Raw genomic sequence first — 16,414 nt, forward strand, 5'->3', positions numbered from 1 at the left:
AGTTACCATTTCCAAACAAACAGAATCACAGCAGACCTATTCTAACTTAGTTTACTACTCTCCCGTGGAGGCACCGTATGATAAGGTAGTAAAGAGCGCAGATCAGAAACCAGGACATTTAGATTAAAATCCTGGTTCTGCCGTTTTGCGGCTGAGTGTCTATGTAATTACTCCCCGGGCCTTAGTTTCCTCTTCTGTAAATGAGGATAATATTAGGGCCTGCCTCATAGGGTTATTGTGAGAATTAAATCTCTTAAATATGTAAAATGCTTACAACAGTGTTGGAAGTATCATATAAGAACTATCGTGACTCTCAACTTGTAGAATATATTTTTAGAGTATTTTAAATACAAACAGTAAAACTCTACAGTAAGATTTTTAAAAGGAAGAGCTCCTATATGTAAAGAAACATATTACTAAAAGTATCTCACTGAAACCCAGATCCAAAATCCTGGGATGTACTTTGTTGATATGTAAAGGAGAACTCGCATGCCCCAAATCCGAGCGCTGAAATGGAACTGTGAAGACCTCAGTTAACCGTAACTTTAAATGACCTAGAATGCAAGTTTCTACACTCCACCTAAGAGCAGAGAACACAGAGTGACAAACTGGAGAACCTTTCAAAATCATTTTCTCTAACTCAGTTTGTGATTAAATTTCTTACTATTAAGCTATAGTCCTAACTGAGAGAATTGATGCTTAAGAATAAAGCTTAAAAAGTGCTAGTAACCTAGTCATGTAGTACCGGCTAGACCAAGAAATAGCATCAATAAATTTTCAAAGTTATCGTCAGCAAGGAGTGGTTAATCTAGGTAAGCAATCATTTAATTTTAATAGAGGTAAAGAAATCTTATTTAGTTTAAAATTTAGTTTAAATAACGTTAGGTAAGAAATCTGATAATGCCATAAGCCTACTTGCCTACAAGTTCCATCTGATTGTTTATACTAAAAATAAAGTTATGCTTTGGAATAATGATAGTATACTTTGAAATGAAATGAACATAAAACATTTAGGATCGCCATTACAAAAAAACACATCTGTTCTTAAATGCCAGGTACTTTAAGTGAAGGAGACTGCCTTCAATAAACAAGATGTACTTGGTATGGGGCAACAGTATCCAAATACACCATTCACAGTACTCAGTTACAGGTTATGAAGAGACCTGGGCTCTGAGACGGCTAATTGATGGCCTGTGCAGGTTCTGGGGCTATCATCACATTGCTTGGCTGAGGGGAGTGCTCTGATGGACTAGGAAATATTTCTAAAGATCAGGTGTGACCACGTGGCTCATCGACATCATTCTTAAGTATTATGGTCTGCCCCATATTTATGGCACACACAAATACCTTCAAATAAAGGTTTTATTTATGTTGGGATGAACCCAAAACAAAAATGATGCTTTCACGCTAAAACCACACACATCACCCCAGGAACTTAAGATTTTTCTTAAGCGTTTCTTTCCATGTGTCTACAAATAGAATTAGATTATCAACTACATGACAAGTGCCACCCAACATCTAGTACGTCAGGAAATGACAAACTAGAACTCTGTTCTACCATAGTTTATAAAAGTGAATATGAAGTTAATCATGGACCTGCTCAAAAGTGTTTAAAATACCTTTGGGGGGGGGCGGCACCTGTAGCTCAGTGGGTAGGGTGCCGGCCCCATATACCGAGGGTGGCCAGTTCAAACCCCGCCCCAGCCAAACTGCGACCACAAAAAAAATAGCTGGGCATTGTGGCGGAAGCCTGTAGTCTAGCTACAGGGGAGGCTGAGGCAAGAGAATAGACTAAGCCCAAGAGCTGGCTGTGAGCTGTGACGCCATGGCACTCTACCGAGGGCAACAAAGTAAGACTGTCTCTAAAAAAAAAAGAAAAAATACCTTTGGGCCCAAATTCAGCTCTCTGAGTGGAAGAGCACATGGCACCTGCTGGTGGCACCCGATAGATGCTGACAGTGGGGACTGTTCTGGTATCTTAGACTGACAGCTTATAAAAGCATACTTTTGGCTGCATTTTTCATACAACATTTTAAGAAATGGTATCTCAGATTAAATCAAATGTTTAAATTTTATAAAAAAGTCTGACAAACTTTCAACAAAAGACCCAACTGGAAATGGCAGTGATGACACACTTGATAACAGAGAGAAACTTAGATGTCAGTCACTGCCCTGGTCATCTTCTAGTGAAAGGGCAAAGGACAATTGTCATTAAACTGTGTGCAGGAGGAAGGAAAAAAGGACAAACTTAGTAACCTAGTCCACCACAATCATTACTTATAGTTTATATGTCTTATTTCTTTTGACTAAAGAATTCCCTTATACTTTAGATATGGGGGGGATTGCCCAGAGAAGCATTCTACGCTTAAAGCTCCAAAGATCTTAAACCTTGTACTTGAGAAAGCACCTCGCACCTAAAAATGTTACTAGGTAAGCAACCATACTACATTACAGAGGTGACAGAATTTTATTTGGGTTTGTCTTCTGAGCTTTATTCAAATCCTAAATATATTCAAATTCTAAATATAAAAAACAGCTGAGGTGAAAACATGAGGATTAGAGAAAACTAGGAAAATTGGGGCTAAATAGCCTGTTTCTGCCCCAAACAGGAAAAAATTACATGAGTGTGATGGCTGGTGCCTACAGTCCCAGCTATTGGGAGGCTAAAGCAGGTGGATCACTTGGGCCCAGGAGTTTGAGGTTGCAGAGAGAGTTAGGATGCTGGCTCTCTATTCTGCCCAGGGTGACAGAGGGAGACGCTGTCTCAAAAAAAGGGAAGAGAGGGTACTGGAGAAAATAAATAAAACAGTCACTAAAACCTCATGTGTTTTAATATATATTTAAATGATCAAAATATATTAGACACTTAGGAGATTAGAGAGCAGCAAAATGAAACTTGGTATAATCCAGGCAGACATTTGGTATGTCATAAAGTGGGGAATGTTATGTTGTTTTTATAACAAAAAAAACCCACCCTCGTGGCACTGAAAGCAAATTTCTATGTGAATTTGTAATTAATCTCCAGCTTTTGTAACACCTAAAAGAAAGTAGACAGCTACCATTTTATTTAAATCAATGTTTAACACATTAGCACTCTGTAATCAAGTCTAAATAGCCTGGTCAAACTTACATACAGCTGTTTGTGTGGTCCGGAGAATTATAGTCACACCCATAAATCTACTGTAACGAGACACACACACACACACACACACGTGTGTGCCAGACAGCACCAACAATTAGTATCTCTATCACGAGAACCACATGGTTTCCATTCTTTCTCAATATCACCACCTCTCATCTGGAATACTGCTCTACTCATTTAAGTAGTTTCTCTAAGATTAGCCTTTCTAAAGCACAAATCTGATCATGCCTCTGTCCTTATTTTTTATTTAATTTTGAGTAGCTCCTAGATTTAAAATTTAAGTTACTTCTTTCCTGACTTGCAGGATAGAATGAGGTTCCCTTCCGCCCGCTCCAGTGCTTCTGTCCCCTCTATGATGTACCAGGATATTCTGTGATTGACTTTGCAACCTAACTAGACAGAATAGTCCTTAAACACAGTCACTATTTTACTCCTTTTCTATCCAGTGACTAGCTTTTTGGTGCACACTTGCCGAATAAAAGTCCATCACAACAAATACGAGAAGCATGGATTATTAGATCACCACCCTCAAACACCATGCAATTTCAGCCAGAACAGAATTCCACACGTTTTTCCAGAGGACATTTTTTACACGATGAGATCAATGTTAATTATATGATTTGTTATGTGAGCAAGGATGTGAAACTCTAACTCATAACTAGTTTTAGGTTTCTTCTTCACTTGATAAACAAAACCCCTCTGCCGCCTCTCTGAGTCCCCCCCACCTTGCAGATCTGTAATAACATACATGTCCAAGTAAAAGGTGTTTTTAAAAGGTAAAAGACAGAAAGATTGACATGCAAATTTATGAGGTACAGAAACAATTTCAACCCTAGTCAATAGTTCTGAGGCTGGAAAAAGGAATCAGAAAGAAAAAGTTGCCTCATGTTGCACAAGTCTCGCTGTTACATAACCCCCTTCTTAGTACACAGCCTGGCTGTGCTGAGTTCTCTGCCTGAGGAGGCCTGGTAAATAAGCACCATAGGACATCTTCATGGAAACACTCCTATTTTTGTTAGGCAGTATTATAAAAGTATGCTAGTTAAGCAATATATATGCTGAATTGACTAAATTACTGCTTATTTATGTCCTCAAAGGTAAAATGCTACATATTTATGTGACACAGAGACAAATTATTGCTTCAGGCATTTACATTACCTTCCAGGTTCATCCCAGCTTGGAGACACTTTCTGTAGCGGCACGCTGGGCAGTTTTTTCTTCGAATTTTATCAATGATGCAATCATTTCTTCCAGCACAGAGATAGTTGTGCTGTCCTATATGGAATAAATGCAACTGTTAAAATTTCCCCATTCTTAAGGGGTATTTTCCATGCAGAGGCTCTGTTTTTTTCTCAGAAGGACCATGGTATTGATGAGGGAGGCATTCTTGGCTACCCTGACTTGATGGAGTTAAGAGGTCAACTAAAACAAATAGAGAAATACTTGTTTTTCTGTTCAACAAATTGAAAAAAGTTCATTGAAACAACTTTACTGTGGTATCCACACATAAGTGCACCACTTAGTAAATTCTCATAAGTCACACACTCCTCTATGTCATCAACTCTCAGACCAAGACACAGAAAAGTACCCTGCAAACTTCCCAGCTCCAGTCGCTACCCACTAAGGGTAATTACTTTTTTGATAAATTGTACTTCATTGGTTCTTTTTTTTTTTTTTTGGCCGGGGCTGGGTTTGAACTCGCCACCTCCGGCATATGGGACCGGTGCCCTACTCCTTGAGCCACAGGCGTGGCCCGACTTCATTGGTTCTTTAAAAGCTGCAGAAGAATTATCTGTATTATCTGTAATCATTATTTTATTATGACCTTATAAATAGTTCAAACCAGTTTCTTCTTTCTTTTGACCTAATGCTAAACAGGGCTAAAGAAAGAGGAAACTAGTTTGAAAACAGTGTGGGAATCCCAAAGAGAAAATGATTTTAACTCAACATTACACCCCCATATGCAAATAAAGGTGACCTCCTTGGGGCTTTAAACGAAATGAGAGGTATACAGCAACATGTAATCTTGAATTGTAAGGTCACCAGCAACTGGCAAGGGGAATCGCAGACCTGGCAAACTAAACTACTATATATAGATCTTAGAGAGATGATGATTTTACATGTGTTTAGAATATAAAGATCTTTGAGTTCACCTCTGACCTCAAGTAATAATTTAAAACTGTTACTGTCTAAAATCTTCCGGCACCCAGAGTTAAACAACGTTTTACGAAGTAGAATTAGAGTTCTTTCACGGCAAAAAATTTTAAGGAAAATTTAAAAGTCTCCCCACCTCCCAGCGGCACATTCTTGAAGTCTTTTAACTCAGTTATTGAATGTTGAAGAAAATTATCTAAGCATCTGCTGGCCCAGCAAAAATTGGAAGAAGTCACTTACACAGGACCAGCCTGTCTCCATAGATAACACGAGATAACTAAGGGTCCGTCCTTACACTAGAGGGGATGGTCTTTGCAAGACTCTGCAGGATATTTGTCTAGAATAAATCATATTCGAAGAAAAGAGAAAAAGGAAAACCATAATTATCAATTTGCTAGGTTGAATGTATGTACCAGTTCTGGTTTCTAGGAAAAGGTCCTTTATGCCTGAGACAACCTAGGACTTGACTTGGATGAAAACAAGCTGCGTTTACTTCTTCCTAATATAAATAACAATGCTCTTGTTAAAATACTAGTTTTGGGCAGGTGGTTAACTGTATCAGGGTCAATTCCTTGTCTGTGAAGCACAGGCCACCAAGTGGACTAATGGACTGTAATTTAGCTTTGTTCCAGAGCTGCTCTTCCACGCCAGTTCTCTCTATGTTCTGAGAGTATCCTAGCTTCTTTACTTGGATATGAAATGAAAGCACTAACCTAATAATTCTATCCTTTATAAAGCAAAAGTAGAAAGAACAGATGCATCCATTGCTGAAGCAGTTACCAAGTTGCCAAGAAGTTTTACCTCAGAAGAATATTCCTAAATCACTGCCTTGTAGTTGTTGGAAGAAACAATAGACAAAAATTCCAATGTTTTATTTATATACAATTGAAATAGCAGAATGTATATATTATGCTAATATTGATTTCTTTTTGTCTCTGTGTATTGAGTACAAGATCAATATTCTAAGCTATTGATCAGAGGCACTGTACCTTCATAAGTGAAAATCAGTCCTATGTGGTTATCAGCATGAAGTGGGGCAAGACCTATCTGTTCCGTAACTATGAAAGGAGGAGTTTTAATTTGTCTTCACTATTTCACAACACATGGTCATGTACTACTCCGAGTCATTGCGGTATGATTGTGAGACGTCTTATTTTGGAATTCCTATGCCTTCTACCACTTGGTATATCCCTAATTAATAAAGAGTTGTCAGATAAAGAACCTTTAGGTTAGTTGAAAAATCTTAACATTGTTTAGTTTACATAGTATTTATTTTTCATGTTAAAATCTCTTTGGGGGAAGTGATTCAGGTTTTCTGTTCACGGCAGCCCCCAGTGGTCTCTGCCTCCTCGTAGTCACACTCTTGTGTAGTCCCTTTGTGTACTAGACCAGGATTGGTCTGCACGACAAATAAAACAGGACAGAAGTGATGGCGTGTCACATCTGCAATGAGGTTATAAAAGACCTTACTGGTTGTGCATTGGTCACATACACTCCCAGATCACTGACTCAGCTGCTTCCCGATTGCCGACTCTCAGAAACTGTGTGACATGATACATGTTTCTTGCTTTAAGCCCCGAACTTTGGGACTTAATTGTGCAGCAACAGATTACTAATATAGTAGGAACAGTGAAGTTTTTCCTAAAAGTGAGTTTAAGTTTTAAAAAAAGGTCAGCCAAGAAAAACAATAAGCAGTGACTAGAGCACTGATGCCTGGGTACGAGCAGACTGAGTGGCGCAGGGTGTGGGAGTCACTGGAGCACTGAGGTCGGGGTCTGGGGTCTGGTCTGCGTGGGTACAAGGAAACTGAGGGCGCAGGGCGTGGGCGTCAGTGGAGCACTGAGCTCAGGGTCTGGTCTGCATGGGTAGGAGAAGACCGAGGGCACAGGATGTGGGTGTCAGTGTAGCACTGAGGTCCCGGTCTTGTTTGTGGACAGCAGCCTTCGAGTCTCAGCTCCCAAATGTCTCTGAGTCTCAGTTTCCTACTCATCAAGTACAGATCATCATAGCATCTAGGAGCTCCCAGAGCCATTCATTAAATGGTATAGTACTTGGCACATGGTAAATCAAGGGTGAGCTGATACTTATCTCCATTATGACATGACATCAAAGACTATATGTACTTTTGGATAAAGGGAATATGATAAAAAGAGACTTGGGGGCACTGGGAAAGAGTGTAGAGTTTACATAGAAAGAAACGGAACTACCCAGAATTCCCTTCTGCATGCAGAAAAGTGACCCTGGAATATTGAATTAAAAAGAAAACAAAATTTAGTCTTAATTTGGATCGCAGGGACAATAAATAAGTAAAACCCTAAGAACAGCTAAGTGTTTGGGTATTTACTACACTATGCCCATTTGGGGGCATAACCCACAGTGTCCAGCAGGTGATCACAACGGAGTGCTAAGTGTATGATAAAGATACAGCTGGTGTGATTCGTGCAGTTGGTTAAGAAAGTGCTCCAAAACATGTATCTAGGCTTGAAAGTGTGTTTCTGTTGTGTCTGGAGAGGAAACACAGAAGACAGGCTATGAGTTGGGTTATTAAAGGATTACAGAATTCTAGAGCTGGAAAGAGCCTTGGAGAATATTAAAGTCCAAATAAAGGAGGGAACAAAGCAAAGTGATTTACTTCACATATTCCACACTTACCCCCTTTCTTCCTAATCATGCAGTCTAACCATATTTCACTGAAATATTTAAATGGTAAACACTTGGAAATAGTACAGTTACTATTCAATTAAATTTTACCTAAAAAACAAGAATTTAATTTTTTTTTTTTTTTGTAGAGACAGAGTCTCACTTTATGGCCCTGGGTAGAGTGCCGTGGCCTCACACAGCTCACAGCAACCTCCAACTCCTGGGCTTAAGCGATTCTCTTGCCTCAGCCTCCCGAGTAGCTGGGACTACAGGTGCCCGCCACAACGCCCGGCTATTAAGAATTTAATTTTAAAGTAGAGATTAAGCACAGAGGGCACATGGCTGATAATGGTCTTGTACATGGGAGGTAAGCTGAGCTTTTGTTTGCTGTTTTAATTGTATTGGGAGGCTTTGGGGTAGGGCGTGTGCACATTCTAATAGCAATACTGTCCTTCTTTGCCCAAATGTATTATATTTGGCCAGAATGACACAGAGTTGGTCCATGTAAGCATCTGAATTTGTAACCCTATTTTAAATATAAATTTTAGTTATAATGGAGGAAAGTGGAAAGTATTTTTAAATTATATTTATTTACTTTTTGAGAGCGGTCTCACTCTGCCACCAAGGCTGCAGTGCAGTGGTGCAATCATGACCCACTGTAGCCTTGAACTCCTGTGCTCAAGTGTACCTCTTCTCTTAGCCTTCTGAGTAGCTAGGACTAGAGGTACATGCTGTCATGCCCAGCTAATTTTTAAAATTTTTTTGTAGAGATAAGGTCTTGTTATGTTGCCTAAACTTGTCTTGAACTCCTGGCCTCAAGTGATCATTCCACATGGGCCACATGGGCCTCCCACAGCCCTGGGGTTAGCAGCTTGAGCCACTCCTGCTCTTCTTTGTTTTTTTAAGGGGCAGGGTCTCACTGTCGTCCAGGCTGGAGTGCAATGGTGCAAGCAGAGCTTACTGCAGTATTTTTTTAATACCCATATTTTTAAGCCTCCATTGTCTTATTCTGAATTTCACTTTCAAAAATCAAGTTGTTAATCTTATGTACATTACAGATGCTCCTTGACTAACGATGGTGCTATATCCCAATAAACCTACTGTAAGTTGGAAGTGTGTTTTCAACCTAAGGTATTTTCAGTGTATGATGGGTTTATCTGGAGATAACCCCACTGTTAATTAAGTCCAGGAGCATAATGAATGTGTGTAAAGTTGACAGATATAAACTGGGGGATCGTGTGTACTGTTCTACTATTACCATGGAATGTACAGAATGTAAATATTTACGCAGTTGAGAAAGTGCTGAGTAGAGCAAGGTGAGGACAAGAAGAGGCTTCGTCCTTTTGTGTCTGTGTTAAATGACATCCGCTTTGCTAGGGGTACTGCACCAAGCAGGGGTGGGTTTTACTTATGACTCATTAGGTGGCAGCTACTACTCTGGCCATAGCTGGCAGCCCTGTGGTCCATGTGAGCTGACATGAGTAATTTTACAGTTTGCTAATGTATTAAAAAGTAATCCAAACAAAAGAAAGTGACTCATCTAACTCTCAAGGATATGCAAACACAACTCTAGCCAAATAACAATAACTCTTATACAGTGAATGAATAATTACATTTCTTCAAAAATTAATATAATCAGAGCTTTAGGTAATTTGCTTAGGCCACACTGTCTTCCAACTGCTTTATAAATAACTAAAACACATGACTTTTTCTCCAAGAGGATTCACTAGTATTATCAGAAAATTTCAGAGTCCCTTCCAATAATAATTCGCTATAGAATGAATTCCTTCTTCTTTAGGGAGAAAATGCCACTGCCCTGGCAGTAGTCTGAATTCATAACAAGGGTAAGGGTTGTATTAATTAGTGGAATCTCCTTCTCTAAAATACCTTCTCCCTGGACCTCCCCCAGCAGGGTTTATCACTCCCTCCTTTGTAGTATAATCTCCGTGCCTTGTAATTGTTAACACCTCTTTCACTTAGTAGAAGGAGGGTGGGGATCAGGTCTTAATAGTATTCATATCTCCTAGAACGGTGCCCTGGCTTAATAGAAAAATAATGAATGAAATGAATGTCTTTCCCCCCCCACACACTGCTCACTGTCAGTCAAAATTTTTGCTGGACTGGTAGAGCTAATGGCTTGAAACCAATTAACGTGTGGGAGTTAAAAATTTCCTAATTCTAATACAATCACCAGGATGTTATTGCCCAAACTCAGCACCATCATTTTATGGGATAGCAGTGTCTTATACTATTACCTTCTGCTCCTTGACCAAACCCACTTGCATCAATTTATACTTTACTATTTTATTCTAGCTCTACGTGTGTGTGTATTTAAAATACCCTCCTTCCTACTAGAGGCCCAGAAGCCACCTTCCTCCTCACCCTTGATATTTAGCCTAATGGGCTTTGCATGTAATGGAAATTTAACAATTCACTCTGAGAAGTGGGAACCAAACAGAGAAAAAATAAAACTCTTCAAAACACACACTACCTTCCACTGCTCTTTTGAAGAATACTTTACAGCTTCCGCAAGTCAAGACTCCATAGTGACACCCTGAAGCTTCGTCAGAGCACACCAGGCAGAGTTTTGGAGGTGGTCCTGCTGCTGCGGACGAGCCCGAGGGGGGAGAGCTGACGTCTGGTCTCAGTCCAGGACTAAAGAAGGAGAAAAACAGTGTCAGGATTGAATGATCATGACTACAAAGGAACTGCAGCTTCTCACTCCACAGTGAGCCTGGGCACACTGAACTCTGGCTTCCGGGTCCAGCGAGCACTCAAATATCCTATCTACACATACTCAAATATTGTCCTATTCTTCCTTTATGCAAAACTGAGTGAAGTCATTTCTTTAGAAGTGTCCCCAAAATAGAATGGCGAGGATGTGGTTCACAGGGCAATTAGTGTTTTTAGTTGCATGGGCTTTATTTTTGTAGTACCCTATATTGTACACTTATGTACAATAACATTTACTAAGTGTATAATTTACGAGCTTTATTAAATAGGATAGGTTATTTCCATCACCCCTGAAAGATGCCTCTTACTCATTTAATGGGTTAAGATATCCATTTTTTTTTAATTTTAAGATCTTATATAGGCATCTTTCCAAATCCAATCAAGTCTCATTACAATTATACCCATGTCTTCTACTATAAAGTCAAAATTGTTCCACAGTCTTAGAATTTGGTCCTATTTCTCTCATTCCCAATGTCATCCTGGCTGAAAACACAATTTCTGATGACTGAGAAAAGACTAATCCAGAAACACCACTTTCTGTAATTTTCCTGTCTGGCTTGTAGTAACACTGGACAGAACAGTGAAGCCCACTCTGCCCTCTCCACTCAAAGAAAATACACCTTGAGGGCAAAGATGAAAAATATGAATCTATTTCTCTGACTTTTTCATTTTGAAAACTTACCACGAGAGTATACTAGACAAGAATGTCTAGTGTTTACTAGTCTGTAAAATATACATATTTGTTGTGAAAATTTTCAACTACCAGAAAAATTGAAAGAATTGTACAATGGGCTCAGCACCTGTAGCCGGTAACCACTGTGGTTACACGCCAGCCACATACACTGAGGGTGGTGGTTTCGAACTCGGCCCAGGTCTGCTAAACAACTGCAACACAAAAATAGTCGGGCATTGTGGCAGGTGCCTGTAGACCCAGCTACTTGGGAGTCTGAGGCAAGAGAATAGCTTAAGCCCAGGAGTTTGAGGTTGCTGTGAGCTGTGACACCATGGCACTCTACCAAGGGCAATATAATGAGATTTGTCTCAAAAAAAATAAAAAAATAAATAAAAATAATTGTACAATGGATATATACTTTTTACCTACATTCACCAATTCTTGACATTTTGCTACATTTGCTCATAAAAATGTATTTTAAAAACTAATAGAACAGCGATCCTTTTAATACTAGAGGAAAAATTAAATTAAGTATTTCATTTCATATTGAATGATACTGTGGTTTCCAACATTGTATGGTTGGAAATTTCTTTTTTTCTTTCTTTTTTTTTTGAGACAGAGTCTTCTTATGCCACCCTCGGCAGAGTGAAGTGGCGTCACAGCTCACGGCAACCTCAAACTCTTGGGTTTAAGCGATTCTCTTGCCTCAGCCTCCCAAGTTGCTGGGACCACAGGCACCTGTCACAACACCAGGCTACTTTTTTCTGTTGCAGTTGTCATTGTTGTTTAGCAGGCCCGGGCTTGGTTCAAACCTGCCAGCCTCGGTGTATGTGGCTGGTGGCCGGCACCATAACCACTGTGCTATGGGCACTGAGCCACCTAAGGAAATTTCACGCTAACTTTAGAACAAAAACTGTATTGTGTAGCTAAAAAGAATTTTTAGCATTTTGCTTATAATTAAAGCCCATTCAGTGTGCTTAAGCAGGCTTTCAAAAATACGAATAGCAGCAACCTGTTCATTTGGGAACTCTGCATAGTAAAGTGTTGTTTATCACCTATACAAAAAACCATACCATTCCCTCCTTGGACCCTTAATTTATTTTCTAAAAGAGATGGCATTTAGGAATAAACTTAAATTGGGGTTTTAGTTGTCTTTTTGTCTCTCTTTATTACAATTTACTTTTGATTATTTCAGCCAATAACAATACTAAATCTCAACGACAAATATGTTTAAACTAATTCACAGAGCAAACTAACTTAAGGTATTATTTTAGTTATCAATCTGCTTAGAAATTATAAAGTAACAACTTCTTGTTGTTGTTCTGTTTAGGAATGAAAGTTAAAAGGCAATAATTGTGGAATAACAACTTTACTTAATAAATGCTATGTTAAGTAATCAAGCCAGTAACCCCAACACCTCCACCTCAATTCTATCTCCACCCAAAGCTCCCGGAGCCTCGCTGACTATCTGCTTAGCCAAGAGGCTCAGTCAGCAGCACAGTGTTCCCACCACCCAATTCTGAGAAGAAGACCCAGGGCTTCACATTGTTCTCTGAACACTGTCAAGAAGAATTTCTAGATGTTTCCCTATGATGAGGCATTGATTCTGTCCTGGATTTGGGCAAGTGGATCGACTACATATTGAAAGCCTACAATAAAGAGAACAACCTGAAATGACTCTGCTGTGGGTCTGGCACAAGCCACCACTGCTGAATGGAAACTTGTCACGAAGGTGGAGAGGCAGCTTTGGGCCTGAGTTTTGCAGAAAGTAGGAACAGTGAACAGAATGGTAAGGTGTTGGGGAAGCAAACTTCCTTGGCTTCTGTTCTGAAGATGCTCCTGTTCCTGCTCAGCTGATCACTGTCACCTGACATCTATATTGAGGGCCCAACCAGTCATTTGCATATTTAGTTTATGGAAAATGAGAACATTGTCAAAGACATGAAAGGTCATTCTGTAATGTTTCCTCAACCAATTTTATATACACACACATACCCACTGTATTTACAATTCAAATAGTGCTTTGCAGTACCTTATAGTTTTAGCTCTCAACAACCCTGTGACAAGGACGTCACCACCTTTCATGAGGTCATGCAGGCAGTGGCAGGTGGTTGATGAGGGAGCCTATCTGTGGTTAAACTGACACGTTTCAGATCCCAGCTGTTCAGACCCCACTTACCAGCTTCTGTGACTCTGGCTAGGTGTCTAGTAATACACTTTGCACCTCGGTTTGTACATCAGTAAACTGGGAAGCACATCACCTGTGTGCACGTGTTGTGAAAGTAAGATTAACGCAGAAAGTGTAATCTGAAGTATACACTTCCTGTATCTACCAGGTACTTGATATATGTTCATTCTTTTAACTTTCTGGAAAACGGAAGACTCTATGAATAAGCATTATGTAAGTATTATGTAAGTGGAAGGCAGTATTAAGTCTAAAACTTAGGACAACATTCCCTAATTCTCACTTATAAATTAAAACATATGGAAAACATGTTTATGCCATTCAACTGTGAGCTACAGTTAACAAAAGAGAAAACAAAAACTAAGTGAACAAATGGATTGATGGCTTAAAATCTGGAACCCAAGTCAGGCTTTGCCAGCCCTTCACACAGTCATTCTGGGCTACGTCAGAGGGGAACCGAGTACACAGAAAGCAGCCAGGTGGAGCACAGTTATCAATGGAAAACCAGTTTCTGTCACACAAATATGAGGATTATAATGACCTATAACGAACACCACTGGAAGAAATGGATGAATGCTGAGTAGGATTCAGGTGCAAATGTGACCCTATGATACTGCAAAGAGGGCTAGGGTACAACAAAATGGTCAGAACTCAAGGGAAAACCATAGAGAATTGACATCTTTTATTTAGGATACATGGCAGAAGAAATCAAAAGTATACTATGCACATTCGCCCCCTTTGAATGGAAAGCTAAAATGTCTGGCTCTAAGGGCATCATTATCTTTCATAGTAACAGTAACCAACTATTCAACGTATGTCCGCAACTGTGCCAAACATTCTGAAGACGCTAAGAACGTCCATCATGAACTGTCTATAGCGTGGGTGCTTTCTTTTCATGAAGACAAAATGCTTGTTCCGGGTAAGTGCTGTTGGTTCCCAGTGAGAAGGGCGAGTGTGCTGGAAATGGACTCATCCCCAAGGCTACTTACTGAGTTGACATAGGCGTTAAGAGAGGCAGAAACATGCACAAAGCTGGATAATTCTATTTAATTCTCTTACAAAAAATGCAATTGATGACACCTTCTGGGGGCAAGACATGATTGCAAGAGGGACTTTACCTAACAAATGCAATCAGTGTAACCTGGTTTATTGTACCCTCAATGAATCCCCAACAATAAAAAAAAAAAAAAAAAAAAAGAAAGAAGGATCATGCATAAAACAGTCATGGGCATAAGAAAGTTAACGTAAAATGCGTAGGTAGATGACACTCATTCATTCATTCAGCAGACACTCCCCGGAGCCCGAATGCCAGGCACTGTGACAATGCCGAAGTCATCGCCCGTGAACTGACAGTAAACCTTGAAACTCTGCCGTAGGAAGGACTCGTAGAATCCTTTCTTGCTGCCTGTGTGTTACAATACTACTAGGAAGAGAATCAGCCGTGCAGAGAGACAATTCTGGGTTCAAACCTCGCTCTAGTGCTCTAATATGTGTGTGACCGTGGCTAGCTGACTTAACCCCTTTGAGTTTGTTCTCTCATTAATGACATTTTAAGGGTTTTATGTGGGTCACATATTTCAGTTATATAAGGCAGTGGTACAGACTGGGTGACCGTCAAGCAGTAGGTCTTTACCCTATCCTGAGGGATTATCTGTATTTCTACCCCACCCCTCCACCCCTTCCTGGAGGATCCCAGGGAAATGGGAGTGCTATTTCCTTCTTGGTCAGCCAGGGGAAGGTTAATAGCCCTCTAGAAGCTAAAGTTCAGATATTTATTATATTCTCTTTCCAACAATTTAATTTTTTAAAGTTTAGTGTTGCAAGGTAGATTCTGAAACCGTATTAGTGAACTTTGGATAACATAACTCTGTTATATTAAAATCTACTGTCTATCTTGCACTTTGAATGGGTCTTTCACCCGAGCAATGTTCTTGTTAGTCATTTGGAAAACCTTGCTTCCCCAAGGTCTGCAGATCTTCCAAATGCTGACACAGTTCACTATGTAACAGAAAAGAGTCATGTCTATCAACTCACAGTGGCAGATGTCAATCCTCCAAAATTCTGATTTTTGTTTAAAACCTATATTTTATCGATTGGCAACAAGTACTTTCAGTTGTCTTCCTTAAAGTGCTACATTAACTTCAGTAATTTTTGAGAAAGCATCTGTCAAATACCCAAGGCTAAAAACTGTAGTTTACCTTTCTGGGTATTCCATTAAAAGAAGTGTCTAGTTCAGTTCAACTTCATCTTAAACACGTGCTTTTCTCTGAGACAACCACCAAATGCCACGGGCAGTGTGAGTGCTTTATGCAACTTCCCATTTTGTCACAGATTTAAAAGGACACGTTTATTCAAGGGCCAAGAATGAACAGAATTAGTAAGTTTTGTTTCCTCAAGGATATTAAGTGGAACAGACTTTCTCTTTCTTTTAATAATGAGTGTATGGCAGCGAATACAATTACTAATACATCAAGACCCAATAATTTTCCTCATGTTTGCTTTTGCACCACCATCGCAAATGTCAACACTATGAAATGGAAAAGTACATATTATCACGAAAATTATTCTAAAAGGATCTTGGAGGCCCCAGGACTCCATGGAACAAATTGTGAGAACTATTGCCATAGAGAATAGTGAGTGAAGTCTCTAAGTCACCCAGGCTACAATTCATAACCTAAGTCTGCAATAGAGTAGGTTGGGGACCTTTTAATTTCTCTCAATTGCAATTCCTTATTTCTAAGCAGAAATTGTAATGTACTTGGCAAAAGAATACAGTATTGCTTGCTAAATTAGAAGGCCCCCCCCCCCAACCAATAAAGGGACAGAGATGACAAGCTATGACTATCCCAAGTGGCCTGGTCGACATAGCCTTCAGTTTAAGTGAATT

General features: G+C 39.6%; 1 protein-coding gene across 4 annotated transcripts in view; it reads right to left on the bottom strand.

The window, feature by feature from the left end:
* The window catches only part of NR3C1 (nuclear receptor subfamily 3 group C member 1), a 114,309-nt gene that overhangs the window by 23,110 nt on the left and 74,785 nt on the right, over positions 1-16,414 (bottom strand). For 3 of the 4 annotated variants that reach the window (XM_053566165.1, XM_053566164.1, XM_053566163.1), the window contains exons 3-4: positions 10,425-10,591; positions 4,301-4,417 (exon numbers count right to left, since the gene is read on the bottom strand). In XM_053566165.1, the coding sequence (XP_053422140.1) occupies positions 4,301-4,417; positions 10,425-10,591 (284 nt within the window). The remainder of the gene's footprint in view (positions 1-4,300; positions 4,418-10,424; positions 10,592-16,414) is intronic. The other variant, XM_053566166.1, reaches the window with a different exon arrangement.

The sequence above is a fragment of the Nycticebus coucang genome, chromosome 17, assembly GCF_027406575.1.
Source record: "Nycticebus coucang isolate mNycCou1 chromosome 17, mNycCou1.pri, whole genome shotgun sequence".
In the NCBI taxonomy this organism is placed as follows: Eukaryota; Metazoa; Chordata; class Mammalia; order Primates; family Lorisidae; genus Nycticebus; species Nycticebus coucang.